The sequence below is a fragment of the Lissotriton helveticus genome, chromosome 4_1, assembly GCF_964261635.1.
Source record: "Lissotriton helveticus chromosome 4_1, aLisHel1.1, whole genome shotgun sequence".
NCBI classification, from domain to species: domain Eukaryota; kingdom Metazoa; phylum Chordata; class Amphibia; order Caudata; family Salamandridae; genus Lissotriton; species Lissotriton helveticus.
This window is the reverse complement of record NC_136063.1, coordinates 833,843,045-833,867,207: the sequence shown is the minus strand read 5'-3', so window position 1 is coordinate 833,867,207 and position 24,163 is coordinate 833,843,045. Positions and strand designations below refer to the sequence as shown.

The window sequence follows — 24,163 nt, the reverse complement described above, 5'->3', positions numbered from 1 at the left end:
GGCTCAAGAATCGTGATTTGGTCAATGGCAGATCCCTCTCCCTTCCCCAACCGGGTCACACAGTGGTGAGGGATGCGTCTTTCTTCTGGGCTTGGGAAGGCCACATGGGAGAGCGGAGATCAGAGGCATCTGGTCTTCGGCGGAGTCCCGGCTTCACATCAATCTATTGGAGCTTAGGGCGATCCGACTTGCACTGGAGGCATTCCTTCCCTCTGTCCGGGGAAGTGTAGCGCCATGTGGTATTGCAACAAACAGGGCGGGGTGGGGTCCTTGACCCTATGTCAGGAGGCTCTGCGCCTCTGGACTTGGCTGGAACATCAAGGCATTACCTTGGTGGTTCAACATCTGGCAGGTTCTCTGAACGCCAGGGCGGACGAACTCAGCCGCAGTGCATGATGGATCACGAATGGCGTCTGAACTCTGACGTGGCGCATGGTCTCTTTCTGCAGTGGGAAGAGCCTTGGTTAGATCTATTCGCCACCTAAGAGAACACTCAATGTCATCAATTCTGCACGTTGGAATTTCCAAGGCGGCACTCGCTCAACGAAGCTTTTAGTCGCGAGTGGAGTTGCGGTCTGTTGTACGCCTTTCCGCCTACACCACTTCTGCCCAGAGTGCTGAAGAAGATTCGGCGCAACCGGGCCCAAGTCAATCTTTTGATTGGGCACGAAGATACTGGTATCTCAAGTTACTCTGCATGACGATTGATTCCCCCGATCCGACTGCCTCTTTGGGAGGATCTTCTGTCGCAGCAGCAAGGGTCGGTCCTCCACCCGAACGGCGACAGTTGATTGCTTTCGATCTTGCCCCTGAAGTCTGTGATGTCATTCTGGCAGCCAGGCGTCCCTCCACTAAAACGGTTTACACCTGCAGGTGGAACAAGTTTGTGGCATGGTGCGCAGCTAAAGCTGTGGATCCCCTTTATGTCCCTCTTTCCGAGGTCCTTCTGTTCCTTCTTTCCTTGGCCCAGCAGGGCTCTGCTCTGGGCACTCACAAAGGTTATCTTTCTACCATCTCCGCCTTTCTAAGACTTCTTGACAACCTTCTCTTTTTAAGTCCCTGGTTGTTAACCGTTTTCTGAAAAGCATTACGCACACGTTCCTTCCCATGCCGTTCATAATGCCTCAATGAGACTTGAATCTTGTCCTGACATATCTGATGTGCGCTCCCTTTGAGCCCCTTCATAACTGTCTTTTACGTCTTCTCACTCTCAAGACGGCTTTCCTGTTAGCTATCACCTCTGCCAGAAGAGTGAGTGAGCTCCAGGCTCTTTCTTCGAAACCTCCTTTACTTTCTGTTCATCCGAACAAGGTGGTTTTAAGGACCCGTCCTTCTTACTTGCCAATGGGTGTCACGCCCTTCCACATCGGGCAGACCATCACTTTGCCAACATTCTTTCCGCATCCTTCAAAGGAGGACGAGAGGTTCCACCGTCCGGACCCAAAACGTGCGCTTTCGTTCTATCTGAAGCGCATGTGAGAAGTTGGTCTGATATATGATGCTCACTAGTTCTAGTGATCACCTTGTATCAGTCCAAACAACCCTTATGGTGATTGATTGTAAAGTCAACCGTATAGTCCAGCTATCCTAGTAGCGTGGTCAAAAGCAGTCTTTTAGGCTAATCTCTTTTGGCATGTGAAGCCAGCTGTTTTACCACAATATAACCCCTTGAATACCAAATGAAAGGACACCACACAGGTTGTTATGAAAATAAACAATCTATTTATTAATAACAACACCTCTGAGCTCTGTATGAGATCAGAGGGCTAAGCACATGACAATACTAAAAAGGAAATACGAGTTCGCACAATATTTACACAAGTGCCTTAGGGGCACGACAAACCATATACTCAAAACAATGGAATGCGAGGAAAGAAAGTACTGTAAGGAGATCCAGAGGCTGGAGGATCGGTGGGACTACGCTACAAACTAGGTAAGTAAGGAGCAGGAGGCCCACGGGACTCACGTGCAGAGTGGAAACTCTCACGCGGGATGCGTACCAACGTCTATGGATCTTACAGTTTACAAAGTTACGGATTCCGGACGAACCCGGTTGGATGGAGGGAAAACAGTGGACCTGGACACTAGGATAGTGAACACAGACTTCAGGACCTAGAAGCTTTAGTTACCTAACCCACAGGCTGCGGGTGCATAGGGCTGAAGTAGTGTCGGGTTTGCTGCGTTGATCCCGGTGATGCCTGAAACAAGAAGTTGCTGGCAGGCAGCCAGATGGAGGAGTCCGGTGGTCTTGGTCACTAGCCAGTGACGGTGCTGGAACCAGGAGGGAACCAGATGCTGTCGCCGCGTTCAGGTGAAGGAAGGGTCGCTTCTCTCTGTAGCTGCGCGGACCAGGAGCTGTTCTTCACGGCCAGGCTGGAGGCACGAACTGTCCCACGTAGTCTGCTGCTGTTGGCGGTGTCGGATCGTCGATCTGGACAACAGGCCTTGGCTAATGCAATCCACGCGGTGAAACAAAGATGCCGTCTGGTGTGGACCAGGAGGGTCCGGGGTGCTTCTCTTTTACAAGGAAGCAAGTGCCAGTCTGGGGGACCAGACTAGCAGAGTCGAATTCTTCGGGTCGTCGTCTCAGAGGGCACAAGCCAGCCGGCAAGTGACCAGACAACAGGAAGGGGAGCAACCAGGCAAAAGGGCCCCACGCAGATCACGTGGATGCTGGGGGGCTGGTCTTTGGTGCGGGAGCTGCGTCGGTGTGGGGCTTCTCAGTCCCCAATGCACTCACTCGAGGAACCCTCAGGGGTCGTGCTGGAAGCACTGTGCAGGTTTCTTCAAGATGGCCGTCTCCACGTTACTCGTCGCACCCACGGGTCCCAGCTGTGCTGTGGATGTGGGTAGAGGTCAGAGAGGTCTGGAGGTCCGGGTCTTGTCGAGCTGGGTCGTCGGATTCCGGGATGGAAGGACTTGCAGCAAACCGCACAGGAGCTTGATGGTGCCTGCGAAGCAGGATGGTCACTCCCTGACCATAGGGGAGATTCTTCAGTCTTCTGATGTTCAGGAGGTCGAAGGTCAAGAGTTCTTCGTGGAAGTTGTCAAGATTAATCTAACTTGGAATGGGACCAGCTCCTACCTTTATTCAGCTAAAGGGGGCTGCACTACGACTAGGTCCCTCCCCTGGGTGGGACCAGGAAGGGGGGTGGCTACACCCCCTATCCTTTGTCAAGTTTCCCGCCAGAGCTGGGGCTGGAGTGCCCCAGCAACTGGTTGGAACCGGTGTATGCACAGGGCACCTTGTGTGCCCCAGGCATGTCTCATTCCTTTCAGCCTTGGCCTACCTAATACACAAAATCCTGTCTGGGGTGGTGCTAGCACCTCCCAAGGCAGGAAACCCTTTGTCTGAGTCTCCCTTGCTGGAAGGACTCCCAGCAGCAGGAGGTCAGACTTGTGTCTGTGGTGGCAGCATCCATTTTGTGATGCTGAGGCTCGAGTTAACTTTAACCGGGGTTTACAGTTACATACATGTCGTGTCCCTCTAGAAGGGTGGAATGCTAACCCCATCGCCAGAATTGGCGAGGGGTTAGTATTCCAATTCGTATGACACCTTACTCGACATGTTTTGATAATGCTATGCCAAAGTTAGCATTTAACCGCGAGGATTATAATGCACTTAAGAGTATATGGTATAGCGTTATCATGGAACAGCTATAAGGACTTGGTTCCGCAAGCTGCAAATGGGCTCAGCTCATGCCAGAGCACCATCTCACATAATTCCAAGCACTCTGCCTTCAGGATTGATAAGGCCTGCCATAGGAGTGACTGATAGGAATATATGTGTCCATTTTAGGGTTAGATATAGAAATACTATATCTAAAGCAAAGGGTGATTACACCACCTTGCCCCAGCTGTCGTGCAGCCAGTTGTCAGATTTGGGTGGCCAGCCAGGGGTGGCATAATACATGCTGCAGCCCCTGGTAGGCCCTGAGTGCACCTATGCCCTGGGTACCTAAGGTACACTGTATAGGGACTGATAAGGTGACCCAGTATCCAATTGGATATGTACCTAAGGTACATGGAGTCCATTTTAACAGGGAGAGCAGGAAGCCTGGGGTCCTGAATAGCAGAATCCCAGGCCAACTAAGTCAAAAACCAGCAAAACACCAGGAAAAAAGTTGGGGTAACCATAGTCAGATATCCACCTTCCTACAGCGTACACAACAGTTCTGGGTGGATGACCAGCTCTTTGTTGGCTACGTGAGCGCCAAAAAAGGTCGGGCCGTGCAAAAACAGACCACCTCTCGGTGGGTCGTTCTCTGCATCAATGCATGTTACTCGTTGGCTAAGAAGGAGCCTCCTGTGGGTCTGCGTGCACATTCAACCAGGGCGACAGCAGCCACTACTGCCTTGGGACGCGGCGTTCCCTTGCAGGACATTTGTCAGGCAGCTATGTGGCCTATATACAGAAGTCTACTACAGGAAAAGATGGAGAAAAGGTTTCCTGAACATACCCATAACTCCAGTGAGGCGCTGTTGGCCAGGTGACCTTCAGACCTAATAACTTTCAGCCATTTAGGTATCCTTTCTTTTGTGAGGATCCATTCAAGTAATCTTCAGAACTAGTCTAAAATCAAAGAATCCTGCTTGCCTGCTTGCAAACTAGTCACAAAAAATTTGAAACTTGGACCATATCTATCTTCACTCCGCAATTACAATTAGATAAACTAATTCTTACCACATTAACAGTTCTGGGTGGATGACGAGATCTTTGTTGGCTACGTGAGCGCCAAAAAAGGTCGAGCCGTGCACAAACGGACTATCTCTCGGTGGGTCGTTCTCTGCATCAATGCATGTTACTCGTTAGCTAAGTAGGAGCCTCCTGTGGGTCTGCGTGCCCATTCTACCAGGGCGACGGCAGCCACTACTGCCTTGGGACGCGGCAGTCCCTTGCCGGACATTTGTCAGGCAGCTATGTGGGCCTCGCTGCACACGTTTACCAAGCATTACTGCCTTGACAGTCTAGTCCGGAGAGACGGCTTCTTTGGCCGTTCTGTTCTCTGTGACTTTCTGGTGTAATCTTGTTCGCAAACCCACCACCGGGGTTGGTATTGCTGGGGTATCTATTCTAAGGTAAGGATTCTGTTACTAACATGTCTCTTTCAGTTGCACAAGTTACTACTTGTGTAACGATATATCTGTAAGAGACATTAGTTAGTGAAAGATTCCTTACCGCCCCACCCATCCTCCCACTTCTGCGAACTGATTTCTAGGGCTAAGGTCATCCCTTTCAGGGCCCTAGTTTCATGGCACCAGTGATCAGTTTCTTGCATGGCTCTGCGTTCCTGGCGCGGAAAGTCATGTACAGAACTTACTTCAGCGCGCATGGGTGGCGCCTAAGTAGTCTCAGTGACTTCATCTCGGCGCTTACGACGCCAGCGACAGATGCGGAGCCGCACGACGCCACCTACCAACGCGCAGGGATACTGCTGACTAAAACTTTCTGGATCCAGTCTGAGGCCTGGGGATATTCTAAGTTAAGGAATCTATCACTAACTAATGTCTCTTACAGATCTATCGTTACACAAGTAGTAACTTGTGCATTGTTACCGAAGGTAAGTAACTTGTTCTTTAAGCATATGAAAATATTTTATCGACTTCAACAATTTAGTGGGACTGCCTAACAACCAAGAGACATGTTCTTTGTTCGTGAATAATAATATAAATGTTAGACACCATAGTTGATAATCTAGTGATCGTCTCATTTATAAATCCACTTATCAAAATGTCCTATTTAGATAAATAATCAGTCATGGGCATCTCCTCATTGACTGTGTTTTGGCTTAGAATTATTTTTTATTTTGACTTTGCTCATGTTGTATTTTTCCTTTTAGAAATAAGCTGCAGAGACTAAGTCTGTCTCTTTTTTTCCTCACAGATTCCTATCTAGACATAAGAAATTCTAAAAATGGAGATGTAAGGTGGTCTTTCTCTTTCTCTGAGCCACCATATGTCAAGGTGAGTTAACTTTTTTTTTGCAAAACTAGTGTTTAACCATGCCCATATCTTTATATTGTTTAACCTTTTTAAAGAAATGTTAGATTATCTAATCTTGATTGTGATTGAAAATATTAATTGAAGCATTTAATGGCAAGATGCAATGTAATTACCTCGTACAGACTCCAGAGGCTGCATCACGAGCAGTCATTCATTTTAGAGCTTTAAAAATTGCTTTTAGATCGTTTTTGCATCCCTTGTGTCCGACCCCCCCCCCCGAGCTGGAATTTGCACAAATACAGGGGCTAAATTAAAGAAACATTGCAGACTTGCACTTTAATACTCTTTCCCCGCTCCCCAGGTGGTGCTTGGCCGATTGCAGGGCTAAGCTCACCGGTCCCGGATGGTAGCAGTTTGGCGGCCATCTTGAGTAGGGCTGACATTGGTGGAGCGCTCTAGTCGCTCTATTTAAGGAGGGCTTGCAGGGCAAACGGGAGATTACCTCCTACAGACTCCAGAGGCTGCATCACGAGCAGTCATTCATTTTAGAGCTTTAAAAATTGCTTTTAGATCGTTTTTGCATCCCTTGTGTCCGACCCCCCCCCGAGCTGGAATTTGCACAAATACAGGGGCTAAATTAAAGAAACATTGCAGACTTGCACTTTAATACTCTTTCCCCGCTCCCCAGGTGGTGCTTGGCCGATTGCAGGGCTAAGCTCACCGGTCCCGGATGGTAGCAGTTTGGCGGCCATCTTGAGTAGGGCTGACATTGGTGGAGCGCTCTAGTCGCTCTATTTAAACGTTCAACCATGTCTCCGCGCAGCGGACGCGTGCAGCGGACGCGCCGGACCTACGCCGGAGTCACGCCTGAGTCCAGCCCGTCTGCACCCGTCCGCGCCTCGGAAGGGCCGGGCTGGACCACAACAGGTGAGGACAGGATAGAAAATTATAGCAGAGAGGCACTACTCGCCCTACGGCCAGCCTACAATGATTGTCAGGTCAGACCCCGCCTCAGGGACTAGTCCAGAGTCCTGCCTATACTGTGGCCATACTTTCCTTTGGTCACAGATTATTCCCAGACCGGCATTAAATGATACTTTTAAAGGAGGTCTTCTTAATGCTAGGTCTCTACCTAGACACGCCCAGCATGTCTTCGATCTATTGGCTGAGGACAACTTGGACTGTTTATTTATTACGGAGACCTGGCTAAATCCGTGCTGTGTCCCAGATATGGTACATTCCTTGCCACCAGGTTTTAGCATGCAAAGGAGAGACAGAGGAGGAGATAAACGAGGAGGAGGAATAGCTATAATTCAGAAGCATATATATGTTCGGTGATTGAACTCCCTGAATTAAAGGAGGTGGAGGGGATGGGTTTTTGCATTAAAATCAGCGAGACCATGACATTTGCGGGGGCCCTCATTTACCGCCCACCAGGTACATGTAAAGACTTCCTGGAAAATATAGGAGAGGCACTGAGTCCTCTGGTGCTCAGATACTCCAATTTTACATTATTGGGAGATGTGAATATACACTTGGAGTCTACCACCGATACCGCAGCTGTCTCTTTTAAAGAATTAATGGAAGTCCTCGGACTAGAGATTGGGACAGTTCAAGCTACCCATGACGCAGGTCATGCCCTTGACTGCATAGCCACCAATCTGCAATCGCTTAAGACAAACTGCCCAATACCTCAAACATGGACAGACCATGCTCTAGTACCATTCATGTTCCCTATTCAGAGCCCTAAGGAATGTAATAATAAGGTTAAGTACGACCAGGCTGACCTACAAGAATGGAGGGCCTTAATGGCAAATCCAAATCTGATTGAGATGGCTAGGGATTGTAAGCCTACCGGGTCAGGCTCAGGGTTCTCAGACCCCAGCACTTTCAGAGAATGGATGGTTGAATTAAAAAATATGACAGGGCGGCCTAACAGGACTCGAAAACAGAATACTAAGAAAAAATCAGCTCCATGGTACAATCAAGAATTAAAAATAGCACAGGGGGAGCTTCGTAGAGCAGAACGCAGATGGAGAAAAAACTATAGCAAACCTGGAAAAGGTGCATCTGCCCCTTGGTTTACGGAAGCATTGGCGGCTTCGCGGCGGCAATGCAAGGTAGCGGAAAGAGCATGGCGTGTGAAATACGACGCGACGGCGAAACTCGCCTACAGGTCTGTGGCGAAAGCTTATCATCGGAACATCCTCGCGGAGAAGAAGGCTTATTTCGCGAGAAAAATTGAAGCTGCTTCCAATTCCTGTAAGGAGCTATTCGCCATTGTGCGGGAGTTTACAACATCTCGCGCAGCACCAACTCAGACCCCCCCTCCTGCGCCTTGGGTCAGGGCGATTGCGGACTTTTTCACCTCTAAGATCCAGCGGATCCAGGACTCCTTCCATGTGCTGGAGCCGGAGATGCCAGGTCTGGCGGAGAATGCCGCTGTTTCCCGACCTAACGCGGGTGTGGCCCTGGCAGCTTTCCCTCCTCTCTCGCTGTCCGCTTCACTTGACCTGATGGCTGGGCTTAAATCAGGTTCCCCCCGGGACGCCTGCCCCGCAAAATTTCTGGCTAAAATGGCAGCTGTCATTAACCCACTCGTGAACCCCTTGTTGAACTGTTCTCTTGCACAGGGTGTGGTTCCCCAGTCCTGGAAGCAGGCAATGATTATTCCCCTGCTAAAAAAGCCTGGCCTGGATGTGGAGGTGTTGGCGAATTATCGACCTATTTCGCTTCTGCCGGCTTTTGCAAAGGTCACTGAAAAGCATGTCCATAAGGTGCTTGCCGATTTCCTGGAGTCCCATGACCTACTGCACCCCACCCAGTCGGGTTTCCGCGCCAATCTTAGCACCGAAACAGCTCTCCTGGAAGTCTCGGAGGCGATAAAGGAGGTGCTGGATTTGGGCGGGAGAGCGATGCTGGTGATGTTAGATCTGTCGGCGGCTTTCGACACTGTCCCGCATGAGGGTCTTCTTGCAAGACTCTCAGAGATTGGTCTCTGCGGGACGGTGCTCCAGTGGTTTCGATCATTCCTGGCGGGCCGTCGACAAACGGTCTGGGCTTCTGCTTGCTCCGCCGACATGTCGCCACTGGGGGTCGGAGTTCCTCAGGGCTCTGTCCTGAGCCCAACTCTATTTAACATCTTTATGACCCCTTTGGCGGCACTGGCGGAGTCTTTCGGGGCCCAGATCGTTTCTTATGCCGATGACACCCAGCTCCTCTTCACCTGTGAGAGGGGTGCGGACTTCGATGGAGGTAGGATCCAGGGTTGCCTTGAGGCTGTGTTTCAATGGTTCCATCATAACAGCCTCAAGTGCAACTCGGATAAATCCGAGGTCCTCTTTTTCGGGTGCAGTTCGGATCCGGACTGGAAAGTGTGGTGGCCTGAGAACATGTTTCCACCAGCAAGTTCGTCCCAGGTAGCTAAAAACCTTGGGATTAAGATCGACAATGGCCTCACACTACGCTCACAAGTAATTGGTCTCACTGGTACCTGCTTTTGCCTACTCCGGATGCTACGCAAGTTCCTTCCCCTGCTATCGGAGGAACATAGGAAGATCACGGTGCAGGCGATTATAGGCTCGAGAATCGACTATTCCAACGTCCTTTATCTCGGCCTGCCAGAATACCTGCTTCAACGGTTACAGGTTGTCCAGAATTCGGCAGCACGTGCCATCTTTGGACTATCTCGCCGTGCTAGAGCCTCGGGCCTCCTGGAGGCTCTGCACTGGCTCCCTGTTCGGAAGCGGATAATTTTTAAGACTCTCACCCTGGCACACAAAGCCTTGCACACCTCCGGAGCAAAATACCTTCAGAAAAGGTTGACTTTTTATCGTCCTGCCAGGTCGCTCAGGTCTGAAGCCCTGTTTCTTGCGGCGGTTCCTCGTGTGAAGAGAGCGCGCATCGGTGGCCGCTCTTTTAAATTACTAGCGCCGCAGTTGTGGAATAAACTGCCTGTGTCCCTGCGCAGCATTCCCAATTTGTTGGCCTTTAGGAAAGGGCTCAAAACCTGGCTTTTTACCTCTTAGCTCTGGCCTCTATTAGGCTTTCTTCTCCTCTGGTTTTCCTTTATTTATTCTCCTTGTTGTGTTATGAGATTAGTGTGCAATTCAAAGCGTCGGGACACTCTTTCGAGTAGCCGCACGCTATATAAAACCCCGGTATAACATAACATAACATAACATAGCAAGGAAGAGCGGGGTAAATATAAAAGGGCTATAAGCACCTACCATGCGCGAATTAAATCAACAAAAAGGAAATTTTACGAATCTGCCATAGTCGCTGCAAAAAACAAACAAAAATGTATTTTTAACATTGTAAATGATTTTAATAAACCCACATTTTTAACACAGGAAATTCCACCCTCAAAAGACCTCTGTGAAAATATAGCTGATTATTTTGAGGACAAAGTACAGGGTCTAACCAAAGATTTTGAAACTCCCTCTCTGGAACCCAGTAGAGAAGGTGGAAGTGCTGATGAAATTATGAACCAGTTAGCAACCTTCCACCCAATTAGCCTGGAAGAAACAAGGCAGTCAATCTTAACCACAAAATCTGGGTCTCCATTTGACCCCTGTCCCATAAGACTCCTGCATCTCATGGTAGATGAAGTAAACCCTATGATTAACGAAATTGTAAATCATTCACTTTCCACGGCCAATGTGCCACTGGAATGGAAACTTGCGGCAGTGAAACCCTTACAGAAAAATCCCCTTCCTGACCCTGCGACTCTTTCCAATCTGCGACCTATCTCACTTCTCCCAGCACTATGTAAGATCGCTGAATCACTGGTTAACAAACAGCTGACCATGTTCTTAGAAGTCAACGAGATATGGCATCCCAATCAGACGGGGTTTAGAGCCCAGCATTCAACAGAATCGGCTCTACTGTACACGACAGATACCATTCGTACTGCCCTAGACCAAGGAAAGAAGGCCGTCCTGATTTTATTAGACCTGTCGGCGGCCTTCGACACGGTCTCCCATGCCATCCTATTAGATCGGCTAAAAACATCGGGCGTGAAGGGGACGGTTCTTGAGTGGTTGGAAAACTACCTAAGGGACAGGAGACAGGTGGTAACCCTGGGGGAATTTACCTCCACGGAAAAACATCAGAAGATGGGAGTACCCCAGGGGTCCAGCCTTAGCCCGACATTATTCAATGTCTATACTGCGCCTCTGATTAAACTAATATCATCCTTTGGCATAGAGGTAGTAGCATATGCCGATGATACGCAGTTAATACTGGTTACGGATAGGGACAACCAATCATGGGAAGAAACATTCAAGGAATGTTTAACTGCCACCTTCGATTGGATGCGGAAGAACCACCTAAAATGTAATACAGGAAAAACAGAGATCATTCCGCTAGGCCCAAATAATGACTTTATTCCCAGGCAATGGTGGCCAGAAAGGGCAGAAATACCGCCTCATACAACCATAGTTGCTAGGAACCTGGGGGTCACGTTTGATTACAATCTTGCCTTCAAGCAGCAGGCAATAAAAGTGGCAGGAATGTGCTGTGGCTTAATCAAAAGCCTGAGGAAATTCTTTGATATACTCCCTTTGGAGGCGAGGAAAACTGTTGCAGTAGCGTTGGTAACGTCGCGCTTAGATTATTGCAACAGTTTGTATGCTGGCACAAATAAAGAAGTAACTTACAGGCTGCAGCTAGTGCAAAGCGCTGCTGCCAGATTGGTGCTAAAATGGCCAAAAAGATAGTCAGCCTCAGGGGCATTAAAAGCTCTTCATTGGCTTCCTATTGTAAAAAGGATCCTGTTCAAGGTTTTGATTATAACATTTCGAGCAATGCACAAAACAGGACCACTATATCTACAGAAAAAATTCAAGAGATACTGCCCAACCAGAAGCCTACGATCATCAAATTCCAATACTTTGGTGGTTCCTAGGTTTCGTTTAAAAACCCGTGGAGGAAAGTCCCTGGCAGTACTGGGTGCAAAGGCTTGGAATACTCTGCCTCCTGCCCTGAGAACTCTAGATAAAGAAACAGAGTTCCGTAAAGAATTAAAAACTTGGATATTTAAACTGCAAGATAGCATGGCCAGAACTCTAGTTTGATGCTTGCCTTTGTATTTGGTCCAACTCTGAGTCACTTTGTCATCTGGTAATTTGCCGGAGGTAGCGCCTAGATGCTCCATTGGAGCGATTGCTGCGCTATATAAATAAAATTTTACATTACATTACATTACATTAAAAGATATAAGTTTGTTAACTCCACCAAGACACACAAGCCGTAACATATACAGAAGTCTACTACAGGAAAAGATGGAGAAAAGCTTTCCTGAACATACCCATAACTCCAGTGAGGCACTGTTGGCCAGGTGATCTTCAGAGCTAATAACTTTCAGCCATTTAGGTATCCTTTCTTTTGTGAGGATCCATTCAAGTAATCTTCAGAACTAGTCTAAAATCAAAGAATCCTGCTTGCAAACTAGTCACAGAAAATGTGAAACTTGGACCACATCGATCTTCACTCCGCAATTACAATTAGATAAACTGATCCTTACCATATTATTGGAGTGTACGGTAGGTGGTGATGGTGTGAGGTTCTGAGCGACCCTGCTCTGCCCCGGAAGTCATGGTGTTAATCGCCTATAAGCTCCATCCAAGCTCACTGATTTCTCATGGATATTTCTACCTACAGATTCCTCACCTTTTCCATATTCAACATTTTTGATAGCTCTTCATGCTTGTTTGGGAGCGCTGCCTCCTCCCTGGAAGCGTCGCTCTCATGATATCACTGAAACCATAAAGCTCCCCTTCAGCACACTGGCGTTCCTCCATCTTGCCTGCAGAGTGGCGCATACTTGGACTTCAACTATCCTCATGAGATGAACTGACTTTTGTCGTAATTTTTCCAACTTTTTTCAGGTGCAGTTGTATAATGTCTCACCCCTAAATGTTCAGGTTTTAAACCCTACAGGGACTGTGATGGGGATATCGTCATCACAGTCCTGTGGTCCAGTCCCACATCCACAACACTGGAGTCGCCATCTTTGTTAAAGTCGTAAAAATTGAAAACACGAGAAGAGGCGTGAAAATTCTGAGCAACGTCGATCTTCAAAGAGTAAGTCCTTCAAACACAATTAGATGGGGCATTCTGTAATGATCGACCCAGACCTTGCTGGTCTTAAAGATGCTAATGGCTTGAAAACCTCGTCTGAATGGGAGCTGTACTCCCCAAATGATTTACCTCACCCAGAGGTCACCTCTTATCATTCAGTCATTAGGAAGTTGGCAGAGGTGTTGGATAACCAGCTTCCATCCGCTGAAACAAAGGCCAACTTCTTGACAGCGGTAATACATACTACATCCTACTCAGTTGAACCTCTTTTGCCTTTCAATGAGGCCCTCACTGAGCCTATTCTCGCTGTGTGGCAGAAGCCTGCTTCCCCCTACAGCTGTGCACTGGGTAATAGCAGGATGATTCAGATCAGCACCAGGCGACTCAACCTTTCTGTCATCCCACCCTTCACCGAAGAGCCTCGTGGTCGAGGCATCCTGCTAATTGAATTCTCTCCAGGTACTTTTCCTACCACCCAGGGGGAAAGAGGCCAAAAAGATTGACTAGTTTGCCAACAAGAAATCCTTTTCATCAGGTAGTATGGCCCTGAAATCTTTACGCTGCAATTTCCTCATTGCTCCTGCACCTACGCTCTCTGGGATATTGCCCAGGGGGTACTACTCAATTTGTCAGATCACCTTCAACCCTACTTTACAGCGTTGGTAATGGACGAACAAGCTGCGAGGAAACAAATCATTTGTTCGGGCCTAGACACAGCGGACTTGGTTGCCTTAGCTATTGGGGCTTCTGTCTCCCTTTTCCGCCATACATGGCTGAGAGGCTCAGGGTCCTCTCAGGATGTGCATTCTACCTTTACTGACCTCATCTTTGATGGTTCATGGCTCTTTGATGCCTAGACCGACACTGCTCTCTCTCGCTCGCTCGCTCTCTCTCTAGAGAGAGAGAGAGAGAGAGAGTCAAAGAAAGAAAGGCGAATGCAAAAACTCTCTGCCTCCAGACGCAACAAAGGGATTACTAGCAATTCAGAAAAGTTATGTTGCTTTTCTGGAGGATTTTCCTTTCGAGGTAGACAACATCACGCCTCTAAGCAACAGCAGGCCAACCCACTCTACAAGCAATACCAAGGCCATGGCAAAGGAAGAGGTAATCCCCTTCTTTCTCTTCTTTCTAGTCTTTCTCCTCAGTCACCACAGTAAAGCAGCCTTGATTCCTTTTTGGTGGAACACAGAGTGCCAGTTGCAGGGCAGGTATATCCCTTTCCACATGCAGGCATCACTGTAAAACCAATGGATACTGCAAATTCTGGAAAGTGGGTGTACCCTACCCTTTCAGCGCGCCTCTTCACCTATTCCCCCTGCTCCTTCCTCTCTTTCACCTTCAGATCCTTCAGCAAAAGGTAGAACTTTTGTTCCAGTAAAGGGCATTAGAGTTACTGGCAGAGTGGGAATGGAGCCAGGAGTGCTACTCGCAGTACTTCCTGGTCTAAAAGTAGGAACTAGACCTCAGAGTTCTGAACTGGTCCCTCAAGAAAAACAGATTCAAAATGCTGTTCTTTCTCAGGTGGTGTTCATGCAGAAAGCCGAACACTGAATGGTGAGTTGACCTGAGAACCCAAATTTTCATATACCGATTCTGTGATCACATGAGAAGTTTCTCTGGTTCTTGGTAGGATCCACCACTAGCAGTATGCAGTCCTTCAGTTTGGCCTAACTTCAGCAGCACACGTTATCACAAAGGTGATGGCAGTTGTTGCTGTCCATATCAGATGATCAGGGATCCCTGTATTCACTTATTTGGATGACTGACTGCTCAAAATCTACATTCCAGATATGGGTTCACACCACTTGCAAGTCACTGCAAAGTTGCAGTTTGCCCTTGGCTTTTACATCAACATACCCAAATCTCACCTGGTGCCCTCTCAGCATGTCCTGTTTATAGGGGTCGTACTGGACACCACTTCTAGTTACCATAACGTGTATTTGTAAAGCGAATATTCACCCAAGTGTATCTTGCCGATGAATAGCAGATGTTTGTTACCCATCTCAATGGTGCTCATTTTATCGACCTCAAACTGATGAAAGGCTTAGTGGACCCGCTGGGATTTGAATCTGTGACCATGAGTTAAAACACAGGCCCCTGCAGTGGGCACATTAGTCCACTAAGCCACCAGACTCTGCTGTGTTGAGCCTTTCCTCCTCCACAGAAGGTTCAGGACATTCAGGGTATGATTCCGATATTTCAGAATAGAGCAGAAATGACTGTCCCGATGGTTTTACGCCTATTGACTTTCTGCATTCTGTTGGTCACTTACGCACACGGGATTATGGGGGCCCTCCAGTGGTGTCTCTGTGGACATTTGTTCCAACATGGCAGAGATATTCAGTGTTCCTTCACGAACTCCACTGCAACAGATTTGGAGTTGTGCAGTGTGGAAGGCAATCCTATTCGAGAGAAGTTGTTGCAACCCCCAGAGGCAGCAAATAACCATTATAGGAAAGCAGGATCTTTCTGGCATAGATAACCCCACTTTGTGCCTGATATCAGTGTGTTTAGACTGTAGTTCACTGGGATCTGGTTAACCAGGACCCCAGTGACAGTGCTCTCTCCTCTAAATTTGATGGAAAGTATTTTGTACACCCCACATTTGGCATACCTGGGTACCACTGTGTTGGACGGCGACCTCAGGGGCGAGCAGGAAGTGTACCTGATCACCCTGGGGCCCACCTTCCTAAGTACAAAGTCGAGCCCTGGCGGGAGACTCCTCAGGGGGAGAGTCTCGAATCTAGGATCGTACACATTATACCAGCACTACACGACAAAGAGACACCACACCGTAGCTTCTTAAGAACGTTTCTTTATCTCGTGATTAAAAAAAGATCTTTATGATCGGCAAAGGCAGGTATTTACATATAGGGCAAGGGCCCATAAAGTCTCGGTCAGGGTAGGGGTAGCGGGACAGTCTTAGGGCTCAATGTCAATATCGGGGCGTATCCGGCGCACAGCTCTCAATCCTCGAGCCGGGGGATACGATGCGATCTTTGGGGTCCAGCCGGACCAGGAGAGTCTGAGAGCCGCGAGTCACTCAGCAGGGCTCAGGGGTTCCAAAGTTGCAAGGGAGCCGCGAGTCACTCAGCTGGGCTCAGATGTTCCAAGGTTGCAGGGGAGCCGCGAGTCACTCAGCAGGCTCAGGTGGTTCCAGCAGAAGTCCTTCTCCGCCGAGCGAGCCGCGACCACGTCAGCAGGGCTCTAGTCGTTCCAGAACCGAAACTCTCCATAGTCCCGGGGCATCCCCAGTTATAGGGCTGCTCCTCTTTGATCACCAGAGTTCTGGTATGCGGGGGTCTTGACACCTGGGGGCCGCTTGTTGGGGTTTCCTGCCACGCGGCCCTTTGATTCATTCATGTCAGGTTCGGGAGGAGTCCCAGACACACAGCAGGCCTGGAGCCAGCCCCCAGGGTGGCCGGAGGGGCGATCGAAACCCATCTCTCGAGGGGAGGTCGGAGGTGTGAGAGAAACTGCTCCTCCCTCTCTCACTCAAGGGGAGCGCGCTGTCCTCCAGCCAGGGTGGCGCCTCTCGTCCTAGGCCGCGCTGGATCGGGGGGCCATCTTAGATGCTGGGAAGTGGGCACACAGGGCCGACGGGCCGGGAAGATGGAGGCACGGACGGGCAGTCCGGGGACGGGTGTGGGTAACATGGAGGGAAGGCTTGGCTAGCCCGGGGGACTCAGGGGTCTGTTGTGGGGTACAGCTCGGAAGGGGGTGGCTAAGGGTCAGGGAGGACCACGCCACGAGGCCGGGTCTAACACACTGTATATCCCTAGTATATGGTGTGAGAAGTTGGCCTGATATATGATGTTCACTAGTTCTAGTGACCACCTTGTATCAGTCCAAACAACCCTTATGGTGATTGGTTGTAAGTCAACCTTATAGACCAGCTATCCTAATGGTAGCATGGACAAAGCAGTCTTAGGCTAAACTCTTTTGGCATGTGAAGCCAGCTGTTAAACCACAATATAACCCCTTGAATACCAGATGAAAGGACACCACACAGGTTGTTATGAAAATAAACAATATATTTATTAATAACAAACACCTCTGAACTCTTTATGAGATCAGAGGGCTAAGCACATGACAATACTGAGAAGGAAATACGAGTTAGCACAATATTTACACGTGTGCCTTAGGGGCACGACAAACCATATACTACAAACAATGGAATGCGAGGAAGGAAAGTACTGTAAGGAGGTCCAGAGGCTGGAGGATCGCTGGGACTACGCTACGAACTAGGTAAGTAAGGAGCAGGAGGCCCACGGGACTCACGTGCAGAGTGGAAACTCTCCCGCGGGATGCGTACCAACGTCTATGGAGAATACAGTTTACAAAGTTACGGATTCCGGATGAACCCGGCTGGATGGAGGGAAAACATCAGTGGACCTGGACACTAGGATAGTGGACACTGACTTCAGCACCTAGAAGCTTTAGTTACCTAACCCACAGGCTGCGGGTGCATAGGGCTGAAGTGGCGTCGGGTTTGCTGCGTTGCTCCCGGTGATGCCTGAAACAAAGAGTTGCTGGCAGGCAGCCAGATGGAGGAGTCCGGTGGTTCCAAGGATGGAACTAGGAAGGAGAAGTCCTGAAAGGGAAGGGGACAGAGTCTCGGTCACTAGCCAGTGACGGTGCTGGAGCCAGGAGGGAACCAGATGCTGTCACCGCGTTCAGGTGACTGAAGGGTCTCTTCTCTCTGTAGCTGCGCGGACCAGGAGCTGTTCTTCACGACCAGGCTGGAGGCACGAGCTGTCCCACGTAGTCTGCTGCTGATGGCGGTGTTGGATCGTCGATCTGGTCAACAGGCCTTGGCCAGTGCAAGCCAAGCGGTGGAACAAAGGTGGCGTCTGGTGCGGACCAGGAGGGTCCGGGGTGCTTCTCTTTCACAAGGAAGCAAGGGCCAGTCTGGGGGACCAGACCAGCAGTGTCGAAATCTTCGGGTCGTCGTCTCAGAGGTCACGAGCCAGCCGGCAAGTGACCAGACAACAGGAAAAGCAGCAACCAGGCAAAAAAAGGGGCCCCACGCAGATCTCGTGGAGGCTGATCTTTGATGCAGGAGCTGTGTCGGTGTGGGGGCTTCTCAGACCCCGGTGCACTCACTCGAGGGTCCCTCGGTGGTCGTGCTGGAAGCGCTGTGCAGGTTTCTTCAAGGTGGCCGTCTCCACGTTACTCATCGCACCCACGGGTCCCAGCTGTGCTGTGGATGTGGGTAGAGGTCAGAGGGGTCTGGAGGTCCGGATCTTGTTGAGCTGGGTCGTCTGGTTCCAGGAAGGAAGGACTTGCAGCAAACCGCACAGGAGCTTGATGGTGCCTGCGAAGCATGATGGTCACTCCCTGACCATAGGGGAGATTCTTCAGTCTTCTGATGTTCAGGAGGTCGAAGGTCAAGAGTTTCTGAGTGGAAGTTGTCAAGATTAATCTAACTGGGAATGGGACCAGCTCCTACCTTTATTCAGCTAAAGGGGGCTGCACTACGACTAGGTCCCTCCCCTGGGTGGGACCAGGAAGGGGGGTGGTTACACCCCTATCCTTTGTCAGGTTTCCCGCCAGAGCTGGGGCTGGAGTGCCCCAGCAACTGGTTGGAACCGGTGTATGCACAGGGCACCTTGTGTGCCCCAGGCATGTCTCATTCCTTTCAGCCTTGGCCTACCTAATACACAAAATCCTGTCTGGGGTGGTGCTAGCACCTCCCAAGGCAGGAAACCCTTTGTCTGAGCCTCCCTCGCTGGAAGGACTCCCAGCAGCAGGAGGTCAGACTTGTGTCTGTGGTGGCAGCATCCATCTTGTGGTGCTGAGGCTCGAGTTAACTTTAACCGGGGTTCACAGTTATCTACATGTCGTGTCCCTCTAGAAGGGTGGAATGCTATCCCTGTCGCCAGAATTGGCGAGGGGGTAGTATTCCAAATCGTATGACACCTTACTCGACATGTTTTGATAATGTTATACCAGAGTTAGCATTTTACCGCGAGGTAGATAATGCACTTAAGAGTATATGGTATAGCGTTATCATGGAACAGCTATTAGGACTTGGTTCCGCAAGCTGCAAACGGGCTCAGCTCATGTCAGAGCACCATCTCACATAATTCCAAGCACTCTGCCTTCAAGATTGATAAGGCATTCCATAGGAGTGACTGGTAGGAATATATGTGTCCATTTTGGGGTTAGATATAGGTATACTATATCTATAGCAAAGGGTGTTTACACCCCCTTGCCCCAGCTGTCATGCAGCCAGTTGTGTCAGATTTAGATGGTGTGAGAAGGTGGCCTGATGTGCAGTGCTCACTATTCTAGTGATCACTATATATCAGTCCAAACAACCCTTATTGATGATTGGTTGTAAGTCAACTTTATAGACCAGCTATCCTAGTAGCATGGATACGAGCAGTCTAAGGCTAAGACTCTAGAGGGCGTGTTAAGCCAGCTGTTTTACCATCACATTACCCCTTGAACACCCAGTGAAAGGACACCACACAAGTGTTATGAAAATAAACAATGTATTTATTAGAATCACAACAACCCTGTACTCTTTATGAGGACAGGGTGCTAAGCACACAACAAAACTCTTATGAAAATACTTAAGTTAGCACGTTATACACAAATGCCCTAGGGGCACGAAAAACCATATACTCTAAAAGTGGAATGCGAATTACTAGCAGGTAAGTAACAGTACTAATAGGCTTTGGAATCGCTAGGACTTGACTAGGGAATCGTTAGATTACTTCTAGGAGACCTAGGGGACTCGGGTGCAGAGTGTGCACTCTCACGCGGGATGCGGGACAAAGTCTATGGAAGCTAATAAAGGCAAAGTTAGTGTTCACGGCGAACCCGACCTGGTAGGGAGAAAACGACAGTGGATCCTGACCCTTGGATAGTGAGGCTATGCTGGGACACCGAAGTGCCGAAGTTACCTAGCCCAGGGGCTGCAGCTGCATAGGTCTGAAAGGACGTCGGGAATCTCGTTGCCGGACCAGGAGCCTGGAAGGAAGAAGTTGCTGGCAGGCGACCAGTGAAGGAAAGTTCGATGGATCCAAGCCTGGATCAAGGAAGAAGGAAACCTGAAAGCAGAGGGGACCAAGTTCTTGAATCACTAGCCAGTGATTAAGTGGGCACCAGGATGGCACCGGGCGAAGTCACCGCAGTCAGGTGAGTGGGCGCTGCTGGGCTCTGCAGTCTCTCGGACCAGGAGGCGTTGTCGGCGACCAGGATGGAGGTGCGAGCTGTCCCACGAAGGTTCTTGCTGTCGACGTCGCTGGACCCAGGATTGGGCAACAAGTCTTGGCAAATGCAAGGCCCACGCGGTGGACCTAAAATGGCGTCTTAGCCGGACCAGGAGGGTCCAGAGTACTTCTCCGATGGAGGGAAGCAAGGGCCAGTCTGGAGCAACCAGACCAGCAGCAGTGTTGTCGTCGGGCGTCGTTCGGAAGGCCACAAGCCAGCGGGCTAGTAGCCAAACAACGCGGTGAGCAGCTGAAAGCAGAAGGGCCCCACGCCGATCGTGGAGATGCTGGGGGGCTGCTCTTCGGTGCTGGAGCTGCTCAGGGTGGGGGCTTCTCGGACCCCAAAGCACTCACCAGGAAATTACTCGGTGGGCTTGCTGTGCAGAAGTCGTGCAGTCTTGGCGATGGCCGGTCCCTCGAGGTCTCGTCGCACCCACGGTTCTCAGCTGTGCTGTAGAGGTGGGTAGAGGTCAGAGGTGCCAGGGAAGCCGGGTCTCGTCGAGCTGGGCAGTCGGATTCCGGAGGAAGGACGTGCAGCAGACCGCAGTGTTCTTGGATGGTGCCTGCGGATGCAGGGTGACTACTCCTTAGCCACAAGGGAGAATCTTGAGGAAGAAATCGTGAAGTCCTTTCGTGGAAAGTGGTATCTTGATTCCAAAGATGATCTGATTTGGAAGGGGGCCAGTCTCTACCTTTATCTTGGAAAAGGGGGCTGGCACGCGACTAAGTCCTGCCCTAGGGGTGGGACCAGGAGGGGGGTGGTTACACCCACTTCCTTGGCGGGCTTTTCCCCAGCACAGGGTCTGGAGTGTCCCTGGAACTGGTTTAAGCCAGCCTATGCACAGTGAGCACCGGGGTGCCACGTGCAGTCACCTTCCTCTGAAGCCCTGCCTACCTACAATACACAAAACCCTGTCTGGGACGGTGCTGGCACCGCCCCTGGCAGGAAACCCTTTGTCCTTATCTCCTGCTCTGGGAGGACTCCCAGCAGCAGGAGGGCAGACTTGTGTCTCGGTGGCAGCATCCATTTTGTGGAGCTGAGGCTCTGTTTGACTTTAACCGGGGTTACAGGCTACATGCATGTCGTGTCCCTCTAGAAGGGTGGAATGCTAACCCCGTCGCCAGAATTGGCGAGGGGTTAGTATTCCAATTCGTATGACACCTTACTCGACATGTTTTGATAAAGCGATACCAGAGTTGGCATATAACCGCGAGGATTATAATGCACTTAAGAGTATATGGTATGCGATATCATGGAAACGGCTAAGGGATGGATCCCGAAAGCCGCAGACAGGCTCAGCTCATGCCAGAGCACCATCTCACACGATTCCAAGCACTCTGCCTTCAGGATGGTTAAGGCCTGCCATAGGAGTGACTGATAGGAGATCTGTGTGCCCATTTAGGTTTAGATATAGGAATACTATATCTACAGCAAAGGGTGATTACACCACCTTGCCCCAGCTGTCGTGCAGCCAGTTGTGTCAGATTTAGTTAGTCAGCCCAGGGGTGGCATAATACATGCTGCAGCCCCTGGGAGACTTCTGGGTGCACCTCAGCCCTGGGTACAGGGACTTGGAGAGGGCCCAGTGCCAATTGGATATGTACCTAGGGTACATGGAATCCATTTTAACAGAGAGAGCAGTGGGCCTGGGGTCCTGATTAGCAGGGCCCCAGGTCAACTAAGTCAGAAAACCAGCAAAACACCAGGCAAAAAAAGTTGGGGGCAACCATAGTCAGGGATCTAACTTCCTACAGATGGCCAGCCAGGGGTGGCATAATACATGGTTCAGCCCCTGGTAGGCCCTGGGTACACCTATGCCCTGTGTATAGGGACTGATAAGGTGGCCCAGTACCAATTGGTAAATGCACCTAAAGTACATGGAGTCCATTTTACAGAGAGAGCAGGAAGCCTGGGGTCCTGAATAGCAGGATCCCAGGCCAACTAAGTCAAAAAACCAGCAAAACACTAGGCAAAAAATTTGGGGGTAACCATAGTCAGATATCCACCTTCCTACATATGGTACTGAGTTACCCAGGGCATTGGTACACCAGGGGTCCCCAAGTGGCTGCAGCATGTATTGTGTCTCCCATGGGAGCCAATGAAACTGCGTCTTCAGAGCTGCTGTAGAGGTCTGCATGAAATGGCGCATGCACCTTTCACTTTAGATATAGAGTTTCCCTTATATCCCAGTCAGTGCACTTTTAGCCTCTAAGTCACCCCTAAGGTAGGCCCTTCAGTCCAAGGACAGGGTGCATGGTTCCAAGTGTGTGGGTACCCCGGCCCAAGCAGAGGCACCCCTACAAACCTCTGACTCCATTATCTGGGGTTTGTAAGTGCAAGGCCGCCATTTTAAGGTATATATTGGACACTGGCAAATCTAGATGTCCAGGCACATAATGGCTATTCCAAACCAGACCATGTTTGGTTTCAAATATGATAGAATCATGCAAATACACTGATTCCAGTGTTACTTGCATGATACCATGGACTGGGCGGGGCTCCTTAGAGGACCCTCCCCCACCCAATAGGTACCTGTGTAGCCTTACAAGGTCTGCCTGCCAGCTCAAGTTGCTGCCGACCCCAGACAGTGTTCTGCCTCCCTGCGATGAGCCTAACTTGAGCAGGGGACACTGAAAAAAGGATTTCCTGTGAAGGAGAGGTGTGACCACCTCTCCTTTAGAATTAGGTAGGGTGGAGGCGCTTCAACTTCCACTAGACTGCATTGAAGGGCACATTTGATGCCTTCCTTACATAAACCAGTTTGGCCCAGTTCAGGAGCTCTTTGCTCCCACTCTGGTGCAAAACTACACCAAGCACAGGGGAGTTTCCCCCCTATGTCCATCTCCTCCCTAGGGAGGTGGCCAGAGCTCCTCCAGGTGGCAACTGGATTCTGACAACTTGAATCTTGGCCGCTGGGAGCATCTGACTGGCTACGCCAGCTGAGTAGCATCCCTGGCCTCCCCTGAAAGGTGGGTCACTGCAGAAGATATCCTTCCCCCTTTTAGGGTTACTTAAGGTCTCCCCTAAGGGAGGGTTCTTAGATTTGTCCGGACGACTCCTTCAAGAACCGACTCCATGTCTTATGAAGATCGTCTAAAGACTCTTCTGCTGTTGGACACTGGAACTCTTCTTCTGGACACTGGAACTCTGCTGCTGGGTTGAGCCAGGACCAAAGACGAGACTGCTCTTGGTGGGAAGACTCCTGCTGGATCTTATTGTCCGTGCTCTTCCAAGCTTCTGCAACTCCGTGGCCGCGCAACTTCCAAGTTAGCAAGGACTCTACATGCATCCATGCAAGAAGAAATCTCCCTTGGAGTGAAGGAGCCACTCCCCTGCCTCTGCAGCCACCTCAGCGTTGACGACTGGTTTGATGATCCTGCTGTCCCATGGACAACTCCCGGCTCTGCAACACTGGTGGTGGGTTGTCTGCTCTCCAGAGAGCTGACAAGTCTTCCCGCAACTTGAAAGGATTCACTCCTTCCCAACACGACTTGAACAACATCCCTGTGCCCCGCGTCTGCTTGCCATGGCAAGGCTTGTTGACCCTCCTCATTGAAGCTCTTCGAGCTCCAAGAAGCCCCAGCCTCTAGCGTCGCTCAGCACCAAGAGCGACGTCCTGCCTGCATTTTCAGCAACATGGGCATCAATCTTCTTTGTACTGCTGAGACTTCCCTGAGACTCCCTATGCCTGCTGTCAGAGGGTCCTCAAGGGGGCTCCAATGATATCTGCTGGCTCACCTGCATGCTGAGGGTCGGCCTAACTTACCCTTGCTGTGTTCCACAGACCTTGCTGGTCTGCTTCCAAGCATCTTTTCCTTTTACTTGACTGTTGCGGTTGCCAAGGCTTATTGGTGGTCCTGCTGGCCACCTTCCTGCAGTCATCTGTCATGGGACAGCTTGTAACATGGCTCCT

General features: G+C 50.0%; 1 protein-coding gene across 2 annotated transcripts in view; it reads left to right on the top strand.

Annotated features, from left to right (window-relative positions):
* Positions 1-24,163, top strand: part of CEP192 (centrosomal protein 192) — a 2,224,848-nt gene that overhangs the window by 1,751,157 nt on the left and 449,528 nt on the right. For both annotated transcript variants that reach the window (XM_078687485.1, XM_078687486.1), the window contains exon 40: positions 5,885-5,964. In XM_078687485.1, the coding sequence (XP_078543611.1) occupies positions 5,885-5,964 (80 nt within the window). The remainder of the gene's footprint in view (positions 1-5,884; positions 5,965-24,163) is intronic.